Raw genomic sequence first — 12,921 nt, 5'->3', positions numbered from 1 at the left:
ATGGCGAAGGAACTTTTGGAAGCAGTTTAATAAGTCCTTCTTTCCATGAGGAAGGCATGATCCCCGTTTCCCACACCTGCTGAAACAAAGCCTGCAATGGTTTCGCTAGTTGGGTAGCAAAAGCTTCAAAGAACTCATTGGTGAGACCATCCCAAACCGGACTTTTATCCTTGGGCAAGTGTAACAAGACGTCCATAACCTCTGCCTCACAAATATCTGACTCCATAGTAGCTTGCATGTCCTGCGGAAGCTGATTGCGGACCAGGTCATAAAAAACCGAACGGGCCCGAGTAATTTGGGCTGAAGGTGGAGAAGTGGACCAAGAAGGTCACGGAAATAATTCCTACACATATGCACAATAGTCTATGGATCCAGGATAAGGTGGCCTTCTGCATCCTCGAGTCTGGTCATATTCTCTCAAGCAGGAGAGGCGTGGAGAGCTCGAAAGAACTTATGGGTCTTACATGCACTATCTTGCAAAGTGTCTATCAAATGTTGCAATTTGGCCTGCTGATATGATTTCAACTGGAATTCTTTAATAAGATCAGCCACCCGCATGGCTAGTGCGAGCAGAAATGCATCATTCGGAGTGTCCACCAGCAGAGAACGAACCAAAACCAGCAGGTCCTCCGCTGCCTGTCGACGCCGCCGACAAATAGAGGCATGATAGATCCCATACTGCCGAGCAACCCGCTGCACATTAGAGAGCAATCTTTCAAATGACGCAGCGCCCTGAGAGGAGAAGTCCAAGAAGAATCTGTCAATCAATTGCTGCATATAGCCCTGAAAGATTGCATGCTTCAAGTAAGACGAGTTGAAACGCAAAGGGAGTCTCTCCAGAAATTGCTTGAAAGGTGCAATGGGTTATGCAAGCAACTCAGTTGCAGAGGGAAATGGTCCGACAAGGCATATTGCTGCAACACTTTTATTTCGAGCATCTCAGGAAGAAAATCATCATTTTGCATGATATATATACGGTCCAACCGCGACCATGTTGTTGCATACTGGGCAGAATGGAAAGTAAACCCTGTAGAAGACAGGTGTAGCCACGACCAGAGATCTTGCTTAAGAACAGCAAGAGCCAACTCATGCCACATACGACTTTCCGGCGCATCCATTACCGAATGCTCCGATGTGGACTGGGAGGAATCAACACACATTGAAATCCCCCATGAAGAAGCCCCGTCTGCCAAGTGACAAGGAGGTCTGCAAAGTCTGCCAAAGCTCCCGGCGAGATAGCGAATCATTCGGAGCATAGAGGCCAAGTAACCATAAGATTTCCCCTTCGAATAAAATTTCAATCACCAAAAATCAGCCATGAACATCATTTTTAATAAGAACAGGCTGATATTTGTCATGTACAATCATGAGCACACCCGAATAATGCATGGCCTGTGTCCCTGCATAGAACAAACGAAAGCCATGGCAATCCATAACTTTTCCGGCTTCACCGTGACTCTTGTGCTCAATAGCGCACAGGACATCCCACTGATTCTCATACAATACAGTCCACATGGCATGTTGCTTGTGTCGAGAACAAATTCCTCGCACATTCCACGTGGCTATTTTCATGTGTATTCAAAACAAAATCACGTACAAGGCACTGCTTGCCTCGATTTGACTTTGTCGGCGAGAATGTCCAAGACTCCCTCGTCCAAGAAATCCGCCAACACCGCAAAAGAGTTCTGAGGACCAGATTTGGAAGTAGACGGCATATCTGCTGGCTTGGGGTTGGAACGGGGATAACGACGGTCCCACGGGATAATGACGTTGCCTCTAGTATCAAAAGCCAGCTTAGCAGGTGGACCCTTTGGACGATCCGAATACATTTTCCTGGTAGGCTAAGAACGGGGGGTAGAGGAAACCATAGCAGGAGCAGAGCGCTCGGAAGACAACATTTCCTTCCTGCGCATATATGTACGCATGGAATCTTGTGAGGTAATAGGCACAGTATTCTCCATGCCAGCAACAACCCTGTTGCCTTTTTTTGCACGTACTTCAACCCAATCAGTGGCACGGGAATCCAGACCCGAAACCTGTTGTTTACCTTTGGCCAGAACTTGGGGCGGGTGGATAGTATCCAGCGATGGAGCATCACACACCATATCTTCCATGGGCGGAGCAACATGGCCAACATCTGAAGTGCGTTGCTGCTCCGAGCATTCGGCCATAAAATGCCCCAACTGTCCACAGGAAAAGCAATGTCCTGCAAAATTGCCCCATTTCAAACGAAAGTGTAACGGATGCATGCTAGAGCAATTGAGGCGTAACCAAGCAGGCCTTTTCCTTGCAGTGTCCCATAACATACACAAGCGGTTGCGATTCACAGCCCTGAGACTAGGAGGGACCAAAACCGTGCCCACAGTGGCCATAGCATCCTTCAATAGTGGCCAATAAACAGCCGGACAATTTTCCACTTCTACCCACACAGGGCATTCACGTTGCAGGAGGCGCTGAAAATCTGCCATCGGGCGCCATGGAACCACATGAACCAACCGGCGATCAAAAAACAAATGCAGTTTAGACAGGAGAGCAGCACGGTGCGTCTCAAAAGTCAACAGGACCTCAAAAAAACCTCGGGACCCAACAAAAATCTCTTCAACACATTCCCCTTGTAGCAGACTCTGCAGCCATTGGCGAATACGGGAAAGCAGCAGGATTCGACCAGTGAAGAAGAGTATCACAGCCCGATCATAAAACACCGAAAAGGAGCGTAGGACAGTTTTTGGGTCCACGGTGGCTTCCGGAACATCATCAAGTGCAGAGTCAGAAAAGACTTCCTGATTATGTTGAACATAATCGCCAAGCAGAGTGTTGGCAAATTCCAGCAAATGCTCCCAGTCAACATCCTGAGAGTCCACAGAATCCGAAGCAACCTGCACATAGGAACGATCCTGATGAACACCTATCTCTTCCGAAGTATGCTTGGTACGTTTACCTGCAGGCTGGATGTCAGGACCCGGGGGCATCTCTTCGGTGCACGGAACCATATCCTCAGGTTCCTCAGCATCAGAATCTGAGCCAAGTGCTACCACCGTTTGGTCTATGAAATCCAGATCCAAACCAGCCATCGTGTATCACGATCTGATCTCGAAGGAGGACTGACGCACAGTGCAGATCGGTGTCGGCTGAGTTAGAAATCTGCACCCCTGTAAGCTGGTTTCTCACACGGCGGAGGATGACCCTCTACTGACCAGGACGTCACACGAACCGGTTGCAAGCGTTGACGGGCCGAGGTCGCGAAAGGTAGGTACAGACGACAAGTGGCAGGCGTGCAAGGACAGAGCTCGCCGAAGGCAAAAACGGCACAGGCGAACACACAAAAGTAGGGACCCGCAATACCTGTTTCCGTCAACGCCCAGGAAAATTGGCCGGAGTGCAACGGCAGTATGGCGAAACGAGACGGGGCCTGCGTCAAGCGTGGCGCAGTCCACCGACAGCAGCGGAACAGCAACAGGGGCGGCAGTATGGGGAAACGAGACGGGGGCCTCCGTCAAGCGTGGCGCAGTCCACCGACAGCCACGGAACAGCAACAGGGGCGAGACGGCGTCCCAACAGGGCGTGTGGAAGCAGTGGGCGGCCGCAGCGCTGCTCAGCAGTCGATAATCGGAAGGTGCAGATCCAAGCGACCGTCAGGCGAGCAGTGGCACGTTCCGTCAGTAGGCGCAGCAGGCGGGAGGTCCAGGCAAAGGCATGACACGGATGTCAAGGCTGACGACCTCCACGCAGGTCCAGGGGGAGATCGCCCGCCGCGCACAGGAGGTTCGCTGCCAGGTCACGGGGGTGGCAGATCCGCCATCGCGTCCTCTCTCTCTCTCTCTCTCTCTCTCTCTGTGTGTGTGTGTGCACACGCACACGCACATACACAATCAAATTTTAGCATACAATGTAGCCAAAAGTTTCAAGAACAAGGGGGTCTCATACATGTTTCAACATAGTAAACAGCTTCCTAGAAGTAAGGAAACAGCAAGAAACAAGCTCCATGCAATAGGGTAAACAAAAAGAATTGTAAGTGCACTAAAATTTGAAAAACTGGAGTATATCATATTTCATACTAGAAATTAACCCATGATACATCAACAAAGGAGAGATCAACAGCTTGATTGTTTTTAAGTACTTGCAAAAGCCACACATATCACCCTCTGAGAAAATATCAAATTTTTAAGAAAGATGTTGTGTCATAAGAAAAGTTTAGAATGTTTTGTAGGTTTATAACCTGTATGAAACAAGTTTCTATGCAACACTAATACTACCTCATTTATTCCACGCACACATACACACATGAATATGAAATAGATCCAATAAGGTTTCTTAAATTCTACCTATCAGATCGTTGACTAGCTGCTGGTCTGATAATCACTACCCTGTTCTTTTGTAGTGCTGGAAAAACCTCATCGATGTAGTCAAATGGCGTCTTTTTTTTCTGGCAATTTATGAACAAGGGCTCTGACAAGGTTGACTCTTTCGGTAGCTCTTTCACAACAGAAACGAGATTTTTTGTGTGATTGATAAAAAAATCAACATCAAAGATATCTGCAAAACCACTTCATTGAGTGACATTTACTTCAGAGAGCCAACCAACCTCACCAGACAAGTGCAGTGCAGCAAAATAACCTGCTGTGTATCAAAGACAAGAATGAAGCCCACAGTAGATTTTAAAGAAAGAAAGCTGCATACTACTAATACCTTGTGTCATTCCAATACAAAGCTGCATCAAAATGAGGAATAAGCAATGTTGCATTTAGCAACCTTGCGATTCCAACTCCATCACAAAGCTGCAGGAAAAACAAGACAAGTGCACAAGATGTTAGTGCTTCCATGAAGTTGAGTTGTCAAACTACAAAGACACACAATCAGTCTTACATCTCTACGCATTTGGTTAAGACCTCCAGTGCACTCAATCTTCAAATAGCCACTTGTATTTGAGGGAAGACCTGCTGAGCCTGTGGGAAACCCCAAAGGTTTTGTCGAGGTATGATTGCAATGACATCTTTGAACAAAGTTAAGCTTAATTAATTAATCTCTCTCTCTCTCTCTCTCTCTCTCTCTCTCTCTCTCTCTCAATGCTTTCTACATCAACTATGGGACCCTCAGGGACAAATACTCTAGACTAGCCTTTGAGACCTCATGAAAGCTAGCAGCAGATGGGACTGTAGGTGCTGGTATTCACAGCTTGATGTCTGGTTTGCACTACACAGGCTTAGTCCCCAGGTGTTGCCACCTTTCCAATACAGCTTGGATGCACCATCCTATGCATGAGTAGAACCAAGCAGTTCATCGCTTAAAATGGTCACGGTCCATCCTATGATCCTGATGGTCACAGCTTTGTGGTCATCAATCTTCAGAGTCCTGATCATCGATCCCCCACTCATACTTGTCGGCCATAGATATCCTCAAGAAAACCTGCAAAAAACAGAAGAGAAGACTACTACTTTGGACATCCTCCAACTATTCAGGGGCCATAGATCTGCTAGTCAGCAAAAGATGATGTGCAGTATTGTAGACGAGGATTATATGAGGCAGGAGGGGCCACACGATGTTTGGATGGTATGCTGGATGACAAGCGCAGGCAGGAATAGGGCTTCAGCCTGAAAATGCAGCCACTCAGGGTCTGGTCAATGATCAAGAGGGCTCCAAAACTGTGACGGCCTGCAGAGAGAGAACACAGTCTGCCAGCATGTTGTTGATGATATCAGCACAAAAACAGTGTCACCCAGCAGAGATTTGATGCCGCCAGCAAGACTCAGTGTGCACCTGGCTGCTACAGCAGCTGCCTGTCCAAAAACACAGCAAGAGAAAGGGTAGCCTGCACAAAATACAGGCTGGAAAGGACATGTCCCTGCAAAACGCAGCAGTAAATGGGCTATCAACAGGCCACCCTGGTCAGAATAGGCTGAAACCCAAGTAATGGAGCTCTTGGACAGCTGCTCCTCTTCGTCATCTCTTGTTCCCACTAAGGCAAATGATACCATGTGAGAGTCTCCAGAGGAAAGGAAAGTGAACACAGAGAGACTAGAGAAGAAGAATCAAAGAAACATGAAAGAAAGAAGGAACAAAATTACTCATGGCTGAAAGATGCAAGGCTGCAATGGTCAGCCCCAACACACAACACTGAGCATCAATGTGGGCACCAAACAGTAGCAAGGGGATGAAAGAAGAATGAGGAGGGCTGGCTGATTTGACAATCACAATGGATGAAAAATGGAGTGAGGGGGGCAGGCTGCCCAACGTGTCAAAATAACAAGTATGCTCTGATACCATGTCAAAATAAGAGAGAGTGCAGAGAGAGAGTAGGATTTGCAAGGAGTAACACAAAGAGTGTACGGCAAACATTGAGAGAGAGGAGAAACTCAGAAGCGCAAGAAGAACATAGTGATAATACATTGAACCATGCTATGAGAAGAAAAGCTAATACAGCAAAGCCGAAGCTCAGAAAATAATGCCACAGTCCTATCTGAACCACACTACAGCACCTATGGGAAATCTACACAATGAAGGGAGTGAAACATTGTCCTTCGAACAGTGGGCTATCAAAGTAATTACTGGAAGTTGAAAGATAGCTTTCTAGGGAGCAAACCTCAATCCTCTAATCCCATCACAAATGTGGAAGATGATCACCAATTGTCGAGGGAGTGAACGAAGCAAAGAGAAAGTAGGGTTATTTGCAAAAACAAACACAAAGTGTATATAGCAAACAGCCAGATAGAAGAGAATGTAACCGGCCTTCCTTCAGTGGATGGGTGCTAAATCCCTGATCACAACTAAATTACAACAACAAGAATTTAATGCAAATCTGAAAATACAAATTTACCTACTGATCTTGGACAACGCACACCCGATTGGCCCCAAAATTGGCGCCCCTTTCGGTATTTCTTTAGCTTTATTGAAGAAGAATTTGATTTACAATGGGATTCTCCCAATTCCTTTCAGTATTTCAACTCCCCTTGCTGTCCAAAGTGACCAGCAAGTCTTCAATCTATTTTGCCCCTTGATTCGGGCACTCAATTGTTCTTCACCCACTTCATAGACGATGGAAATGCCCCAAATTCAATAGTTGGCTAGTCCTCCACCTGAATTCAGCTGAAATTCACCTTCAGCCTTGTTGAATCCAAGTCTTGGAGATTCCAATTTCTGGCCCGCTTCCCAAGGCTGCTACTAAACACTAATTTCTGTTGTAAATTAGGGTTTACAATAGAGAAATTTGCAATTTCTCAGCCTCCAAGGGTCCAAATGCTGAGATCTTCGGAGCAAAGCTGTGAAATGGCTAGGAGATGAGAGGGAAAGTTGTAGAGAGAGAAAATTCAGAGTTTTGTTGTGAAGAATGACTGAAAATCAGTCAAGTGCAGCAGCTGCCCTGCCAAACAGCATGTAGATGCAAAGAACTGAAGAAAATCAGTCATTTACTGCTGCTGCCCTGCCTCAACAGCCCATAGATGCTGTATCCTGCTGTTGATTGGTCTTCTTTTGCCCTTGCCTGCCTCAGAAGGTCCTCCAATGGCTGCAAATCAAACCAGCAGCCTCCCCTCCCTCTCTTTTGCAGGCTGAATTTATAGAAATGCCTCTCTCCAACCTCTAAAGACGTTTTTCAATCTTGCATGGGCATTTTTCATGAGTGGCAGCCTTCCCAAATGGTTTTTTCAGCATTTTCCATAATTAAACATTAATTTTCAATCTTAAAATACTGAAATTTAATCTAATAATTATTTCAATGCCTTGAAAAATAATCTGACTAGCCAATAATTAAATTGGCTAGGCAATTTCCATTCCCGAGTGTCTCTGCGCCATCTTTGACCATCAGATTGGCGTTAGGTACCATTAAACGCCACTTCTCTAGTGTCACCACTGACACTTATGGCCAAATGGATAACCTAGGCCAACAACTGGCACCAGATACCACCAAATACCTATGCGACATAACTTATAACAACTTTTGCCTTTGACATCCCGTGATTTCTTTCATTTCCGTGCTCGTAAATTTACTTTAACCCCAGTTGCACCTCATATGTGCAGCATTTACTTAATCATGTGATTAAGAATTAATCCACATGTTAAGTGAGGTTTCAAAAATACATGTCCTCATGATAGAGAAACTCAAAAAACAAAGAAGAACAAGATGACGAAGCGTTGAATCATGCTATGTGAAGAAAAGCTGATACAGTAGAGCCAAAGCTCTGAGGATGATTGCATTGTCTTGTCTAAATCAAACAGTAGCACCTGTAGGGAATCTGCATAGTGAAGGGAGCAAAACACAGTCCTCAAGCAATGGGCTATCGAAGCAATCACTAAAAGGTGAAGGAAAACTATCGAGGGAGCGAAGCACAATCCTTTGTTGCCATCAAGGATGAAGAAGATGATCACCGGATGTCGAGGGAGTGAAGCATAGTTCTCAGATGCTAGTAAAAGGACCAGCGCTGCAAACGCCAAATGCCTAGAACGGCCAAGGCTGCAAATGCAAATGCGAAAGACCTATAGATGATGATGCCTATTGGACGAAGGTCACCAAGTCGAGCAAATGCCTGAGAGTAGCAAACGCAAAGTGGTGGAGTCTCCTTACTAAACAAGATGAAGGAACACTAACTCATGGGTAGCCACTAGAGTAGAGGTAGAACGCTCGGATGTTTTAGCTCCATCCTTTGCTCCTAGACAAAGGTGAGCGTACTTCTTCCAACATTTCTCCTCTGGATGTGTCCCCCTCCCATAATATAGGCATATAGGCTTCTCCAAAAGCCTGAAGAACTCTCCTCTATTTTAGCCTTAAACTTCACTTTCTTCTTCTTTCCCCCTTCTAATCCTGCAGCAAAAGCTTTGGTGGAGGTGGATCCACTGGCAACCTCTTTGGCACGCTCGTCATACTCCAAAACAAGTAGTGCAAGCTCCCCCCATAGAAGCTTCTCACGAGTCCTCATTGTAAGAAGGCTAGTGTAAAAGACATCAAACCGAGGAGATAGCAGCTGAGTTAAAAGAATCATAGTCATATCCTTTGAAGAGATCATCCTACCAAGGGTCGCAAGCTCATCCCTCATATCCTCCAACATGTTAATATGACCCTTCTTGGAAGGAGAATCATCAACAATGAGCATCCATAATTTCTTCTCAAGAGTAACCCAGTGGGCAAATGTCTTCTAATGGTACAAAGAAGCAAGGTTTGTCCACACTTCCACTGCTTTCCACAACCTACACACATGCACTAGGACAAAATCTTGTAAGCTAATAAAGAGGAAAGATCGGGCTTTAGAGTTCAGCCGATCCCATAAGGCCGCACAATCCATTGATGATCCAATGGTGGGATCCTCCACTAAACAAGGAATAGGATGGATAACAAACTCCCAAAAATAGAAGGTATGAAGGATACACTCCACTTTACACGACCAAAGCAAGAGGTTTAAACCATCAAGCCAGTTCTCTTTGGGTAAAGAAGGGAATACGAGCATCTAAATAGAGAGTGCTATGGGTGGCATATGGAGGCCAGTAAAATGGACATTCTGTGAGACATGAAGAGAACAAGGAGAAGAGGGATCCCAAACAAACGAGTTAGGTGACCTCTATTCTTCACAATCCACATGATAATCTTGCAGCCATTCAAAGCAGCGATGAGAAGACTCCTCATCTATATCATCAAAGCCGTGAAATTGGCTATAGGACATCTTTAAAAAATCCTGCAAATCACCCCAAAAAATGCCATAGAAGATGCTACCACCTCGAGAAGATGGGGACTAGCTACAGAAGCTGATGTTGAAGCAATAAATGATGCCACCAGATAAAGGAAAGTTGCCACCTGTACAAGAAAGCTAACAATTGGTCACCAAGAAGGGTCACCTCTGCTGAAATCCTCCAAATATGGCTGCATTTGTAGCAAATGCAAGGTAGACAACCTACGTTTTGGCAATTGGAAAGCTCCTCTGTAACAAATCTCTCTCTCTGAGACAATCATACCATGCTCTGATACCATGTGAGAGTGTGCAATGGAAAGGAATGGAAACACAAAGACAAAAGAAGAGAAAGAGACTACAAGAACAGAAGAATGAAATTTGCACTAAACAAGAAAGAATATTGATACAAATGGAAAAGTGAAAGGAGACTAATCAATCCATGCACACAGTCCACTCCATCAATGAGGGCACCACATTAGGCTGATGATGACCGCAGCACCGAAGACAAGGGAAGATGATAGAGTCGAAGTGTACACCTACCAGGAAAGGCGGAAGATGAATGAATGAATGTGGGAGGGGCAAGCTATATATAGCCAATTGACACCAAATCTGGCCAACTCCAATCTCGAGCCAAAATATGACCGGCATTTAATGCTGGTCTAACCAACATTTAATGCTGATAAAATGCTGAAAATGCTTAGAAAGATCCCAAACATAGTGCACGATGTTCGACAGATGAGGTAGACTAACAACTGCAAAAACTACCCAAAAAATATACACAAAATCCCAACTGGAGAAAAAAATGCACTAAAAGGCAGTAAACTAAGTGCTCTGGAATGAGCTACCTACTCCATCAAAAAAAGTGACAGACAGATCAAAGCTCCTAAAGTCCTCGTCTCACTCAAACTAAGGCTCACAGATAGGAGATGACAATGCATGACAAACATGGCTGCTAACAAAACCGACAAATAGACACAAGGAAAGGGCATAAAACAAGAGAAATGCATGCTAAAATACCAAAGCTCTCATGTCTTAGTTAAACTCTGACATGAGCTCACAATCGAGAGATGACAAACTGACAACACTAAAAGTGACAAGCTAACACCCCCTCTATGATCCTGGGAGTGTCCAAAGGCCTAACAATCTCATGTGATAAAGCATAGAAGCTTTGGGCAAAGGTTTCATAAAGAGATCCACTACATTGGCCTTAGTAAGACAATAGGCCACCGCTAACTCAAAATCCACTATCTACTCCCCCCAGCATAGTGGTATTGAACCTAGATGTGCTTCATGCAAGAATGAAACACCGGGTTCTTTGCTAGAGTCAGGATACTTTAGTACTCCACGCACAGCTACATAGGTTCTATCTGTGAAAGCCAATCTCCGCTAACAAACGACAAAACCAAACTACCTCCATAGCCATAAAACAAACGGCACGATACTCAACCTCTATAGAGAAAAGAGCCATAATAGGCTGCTTCTTACTACTCCAAGCAATAGCCCTCAAGCCAAGGAAGAAGGCATAACCATTAGTGGACTACCGTGAGTCCACATCACCTACCCAGTCAAAGTCACTCCATCCTAAAAGGATGGCCCTCTCCATACATGATCCCACAGGTTCAAGTCCCCTGTAGATAGTGCAAAACATGCAAAGCAGCTCGCCAGTGAGCCTGAGTAGAAGTTGTCATGGAAAAAAAAAAACAAAGCCACTACAAAAGAGATGTCCATGCAAGTATGGATCAACCAAATCAAAGAGCCAACAAGGCAACTATAACACGTGCCATCACTAAGGGGATCTCCTGCAGCCAAAAGCTTGGACTCTGGGTCCATGGGACAAGAAATAGGCCGACATGCGACAACACCAAATTGTTAGAATTTATCAATTCTATGGGTAGTGTCCAATGTGTTAGTCTTTAGTTATTTTTCAGTTCTTAGTGTGAACACAACTAAAGCTATAAGTTGTGTCACCACTCTTAAAGTTAGAGTTCGAGCCAGTTAACTAGTTGAGTAAAAGCTAGGTCTATCTTAGACCTATCTTGTACCTTTCATTCTCATTCTTTAAATTCACCATGTGCACTCTACTCTTTCGCTTCAACACACTCTCATTGTCTCCCTTTTCTCTCCTCCATAGCTGGCTATCATTTTCCAACAGCTAGTATCAGAGCAAGTTCTACGCACGGACTCAATTTAGTCACCATCAGCCGGTGCTGCCCCATCTACAATCCTGTTGTTGTCAACCAGCTCTCTACCTGAGGAAGAGAAGGACGACCTGCAATTGTTTTTAATCTACATTCAACGAGAAGCTACTGTTTTGGAGAAGCTGCTGTTGTTTTCAGCTCTACCCTTTATTTTCTCACCTCTACCCGCTATATTCTCAGCTTTACATGCGACTTTTTGCAAACCCTAAAAGTTGCAAAAACCCTATTTTTCAAAATTTCTGCAATTTCCTATCCATTTTGGCCATCTCTTTCTAAATCTTAGCCCTTTCCACCCAAAATTTGGGACTTTTGTCAATTGACAACCAATTCGAAGAATTTTCACAATTTCTTTGACATTCCTGCCAAAAATTTTAAGGCTTTTTCCCCACACACATACCAAGCCAGTAAACAAGCAGTACAGCAGCATTTAATTTCTATTACAATCAAATTGAGTAGAAAATTTTGGTAAGAATCGGTATTAAGGTGTTGTAATTTGTACTTTTGAGGGCACACATTAGGAGGCAAGTGTAGTACAGCAATGCATTGCTGTTATTTCTTGGCTGAGTGCTGATTTGGGTCAAATTGGGGCATTTGTGTGACAGTTTGGTACTTGTTGCATAATCCCGAGGGAATTTTTGGTACTCCGAGAAGCACAATCTATATTGAAGTATTTGGCTGCACATTTTTGTCCATTACTAATAGCATGGCATATCAGAGGACTGATGATCAAAGCAACATCCTTGGTGTCCTCCCTCAGAAGGACAAACTTGATGGATCAAACTATCCATTGTGGAGTTTTATGAAACAACCTTCTTGTAGCGAAGCACTTGTTGTTGGGAATAAAGGCTCACCGTGCCTTCTATGATGTTCAGGTGTAAACGCACCCTTACACTCTTGTACTTTATATATTATCTAAACCTAAAGTGGTACACCCATCATTGTACCAAATATTGATTATATCGTACACTCACTCCTTCAACTCGCTCTTCTTTCTACACTCAGTCTACATAGTACTCTGTCTAGATCCTAGCAAGTGCTATCAAACGGGTATCAGAGTGGGGTGAAGGCGAGGA

General features: G+C 44.6%; 1 protein-coding gene across 3 annotated transcripts in view; it reads right to left on the bottom strand.

Annotated features, from left to right (window-relative positions):
- LOC148024791 (O-fucosyltransferase family protein) overlaps positions 1-12,921 on the bottom strand; it is a 107,961-nt gene that overhangs the window by 37,301 nt on the left and 57,739 nt on the right. For 2 of the 3 annotated variants that reach the window (XM_087694444.1, XM_087694443.1), the window contains exons 3-5: positions 4,864-4,943; positions 4,687-4,775; positions 4,323-4,544 (exon numbers count right to left, since the gene is read on the bottom strand). In XM_087694444.1, coding sequence (XP_087550570.1) covers positions 4,323-4,544; positions 4,687-4,775; positions 4,864-4,943 — 391 coding nt within the window. Of the gene's footprint in view, positions 1-4,322; positions 4,545-4,686; positions 4,776-4,863; positions 4,991-12,921 lie in introns of all 3 variants that reach the window. The other variant, XM_087694445.1, reaches the window with a different exon arrangement.

Source organism: Lygodium microphyllum, chromosome 15, assembly GCF_053477565.2.
Source record: "Lygodium microphyllum isolate KBCC chromosome 15, Lygodium_microphyllum_v1.1.10, whole genome shotgun sequence".
NCBI lineage: Eukaryota > Viridiplantae > Streptophyta > Polypodiopsida > Schizaeales > Lygodiaceae > Lygodium > Lygodium microphyllum.
The sequence above is the reverse complement of the archived record's forward strand: the minus strand, read 5'-3'. Positions and strand labels throughout refer to the sequence as shown.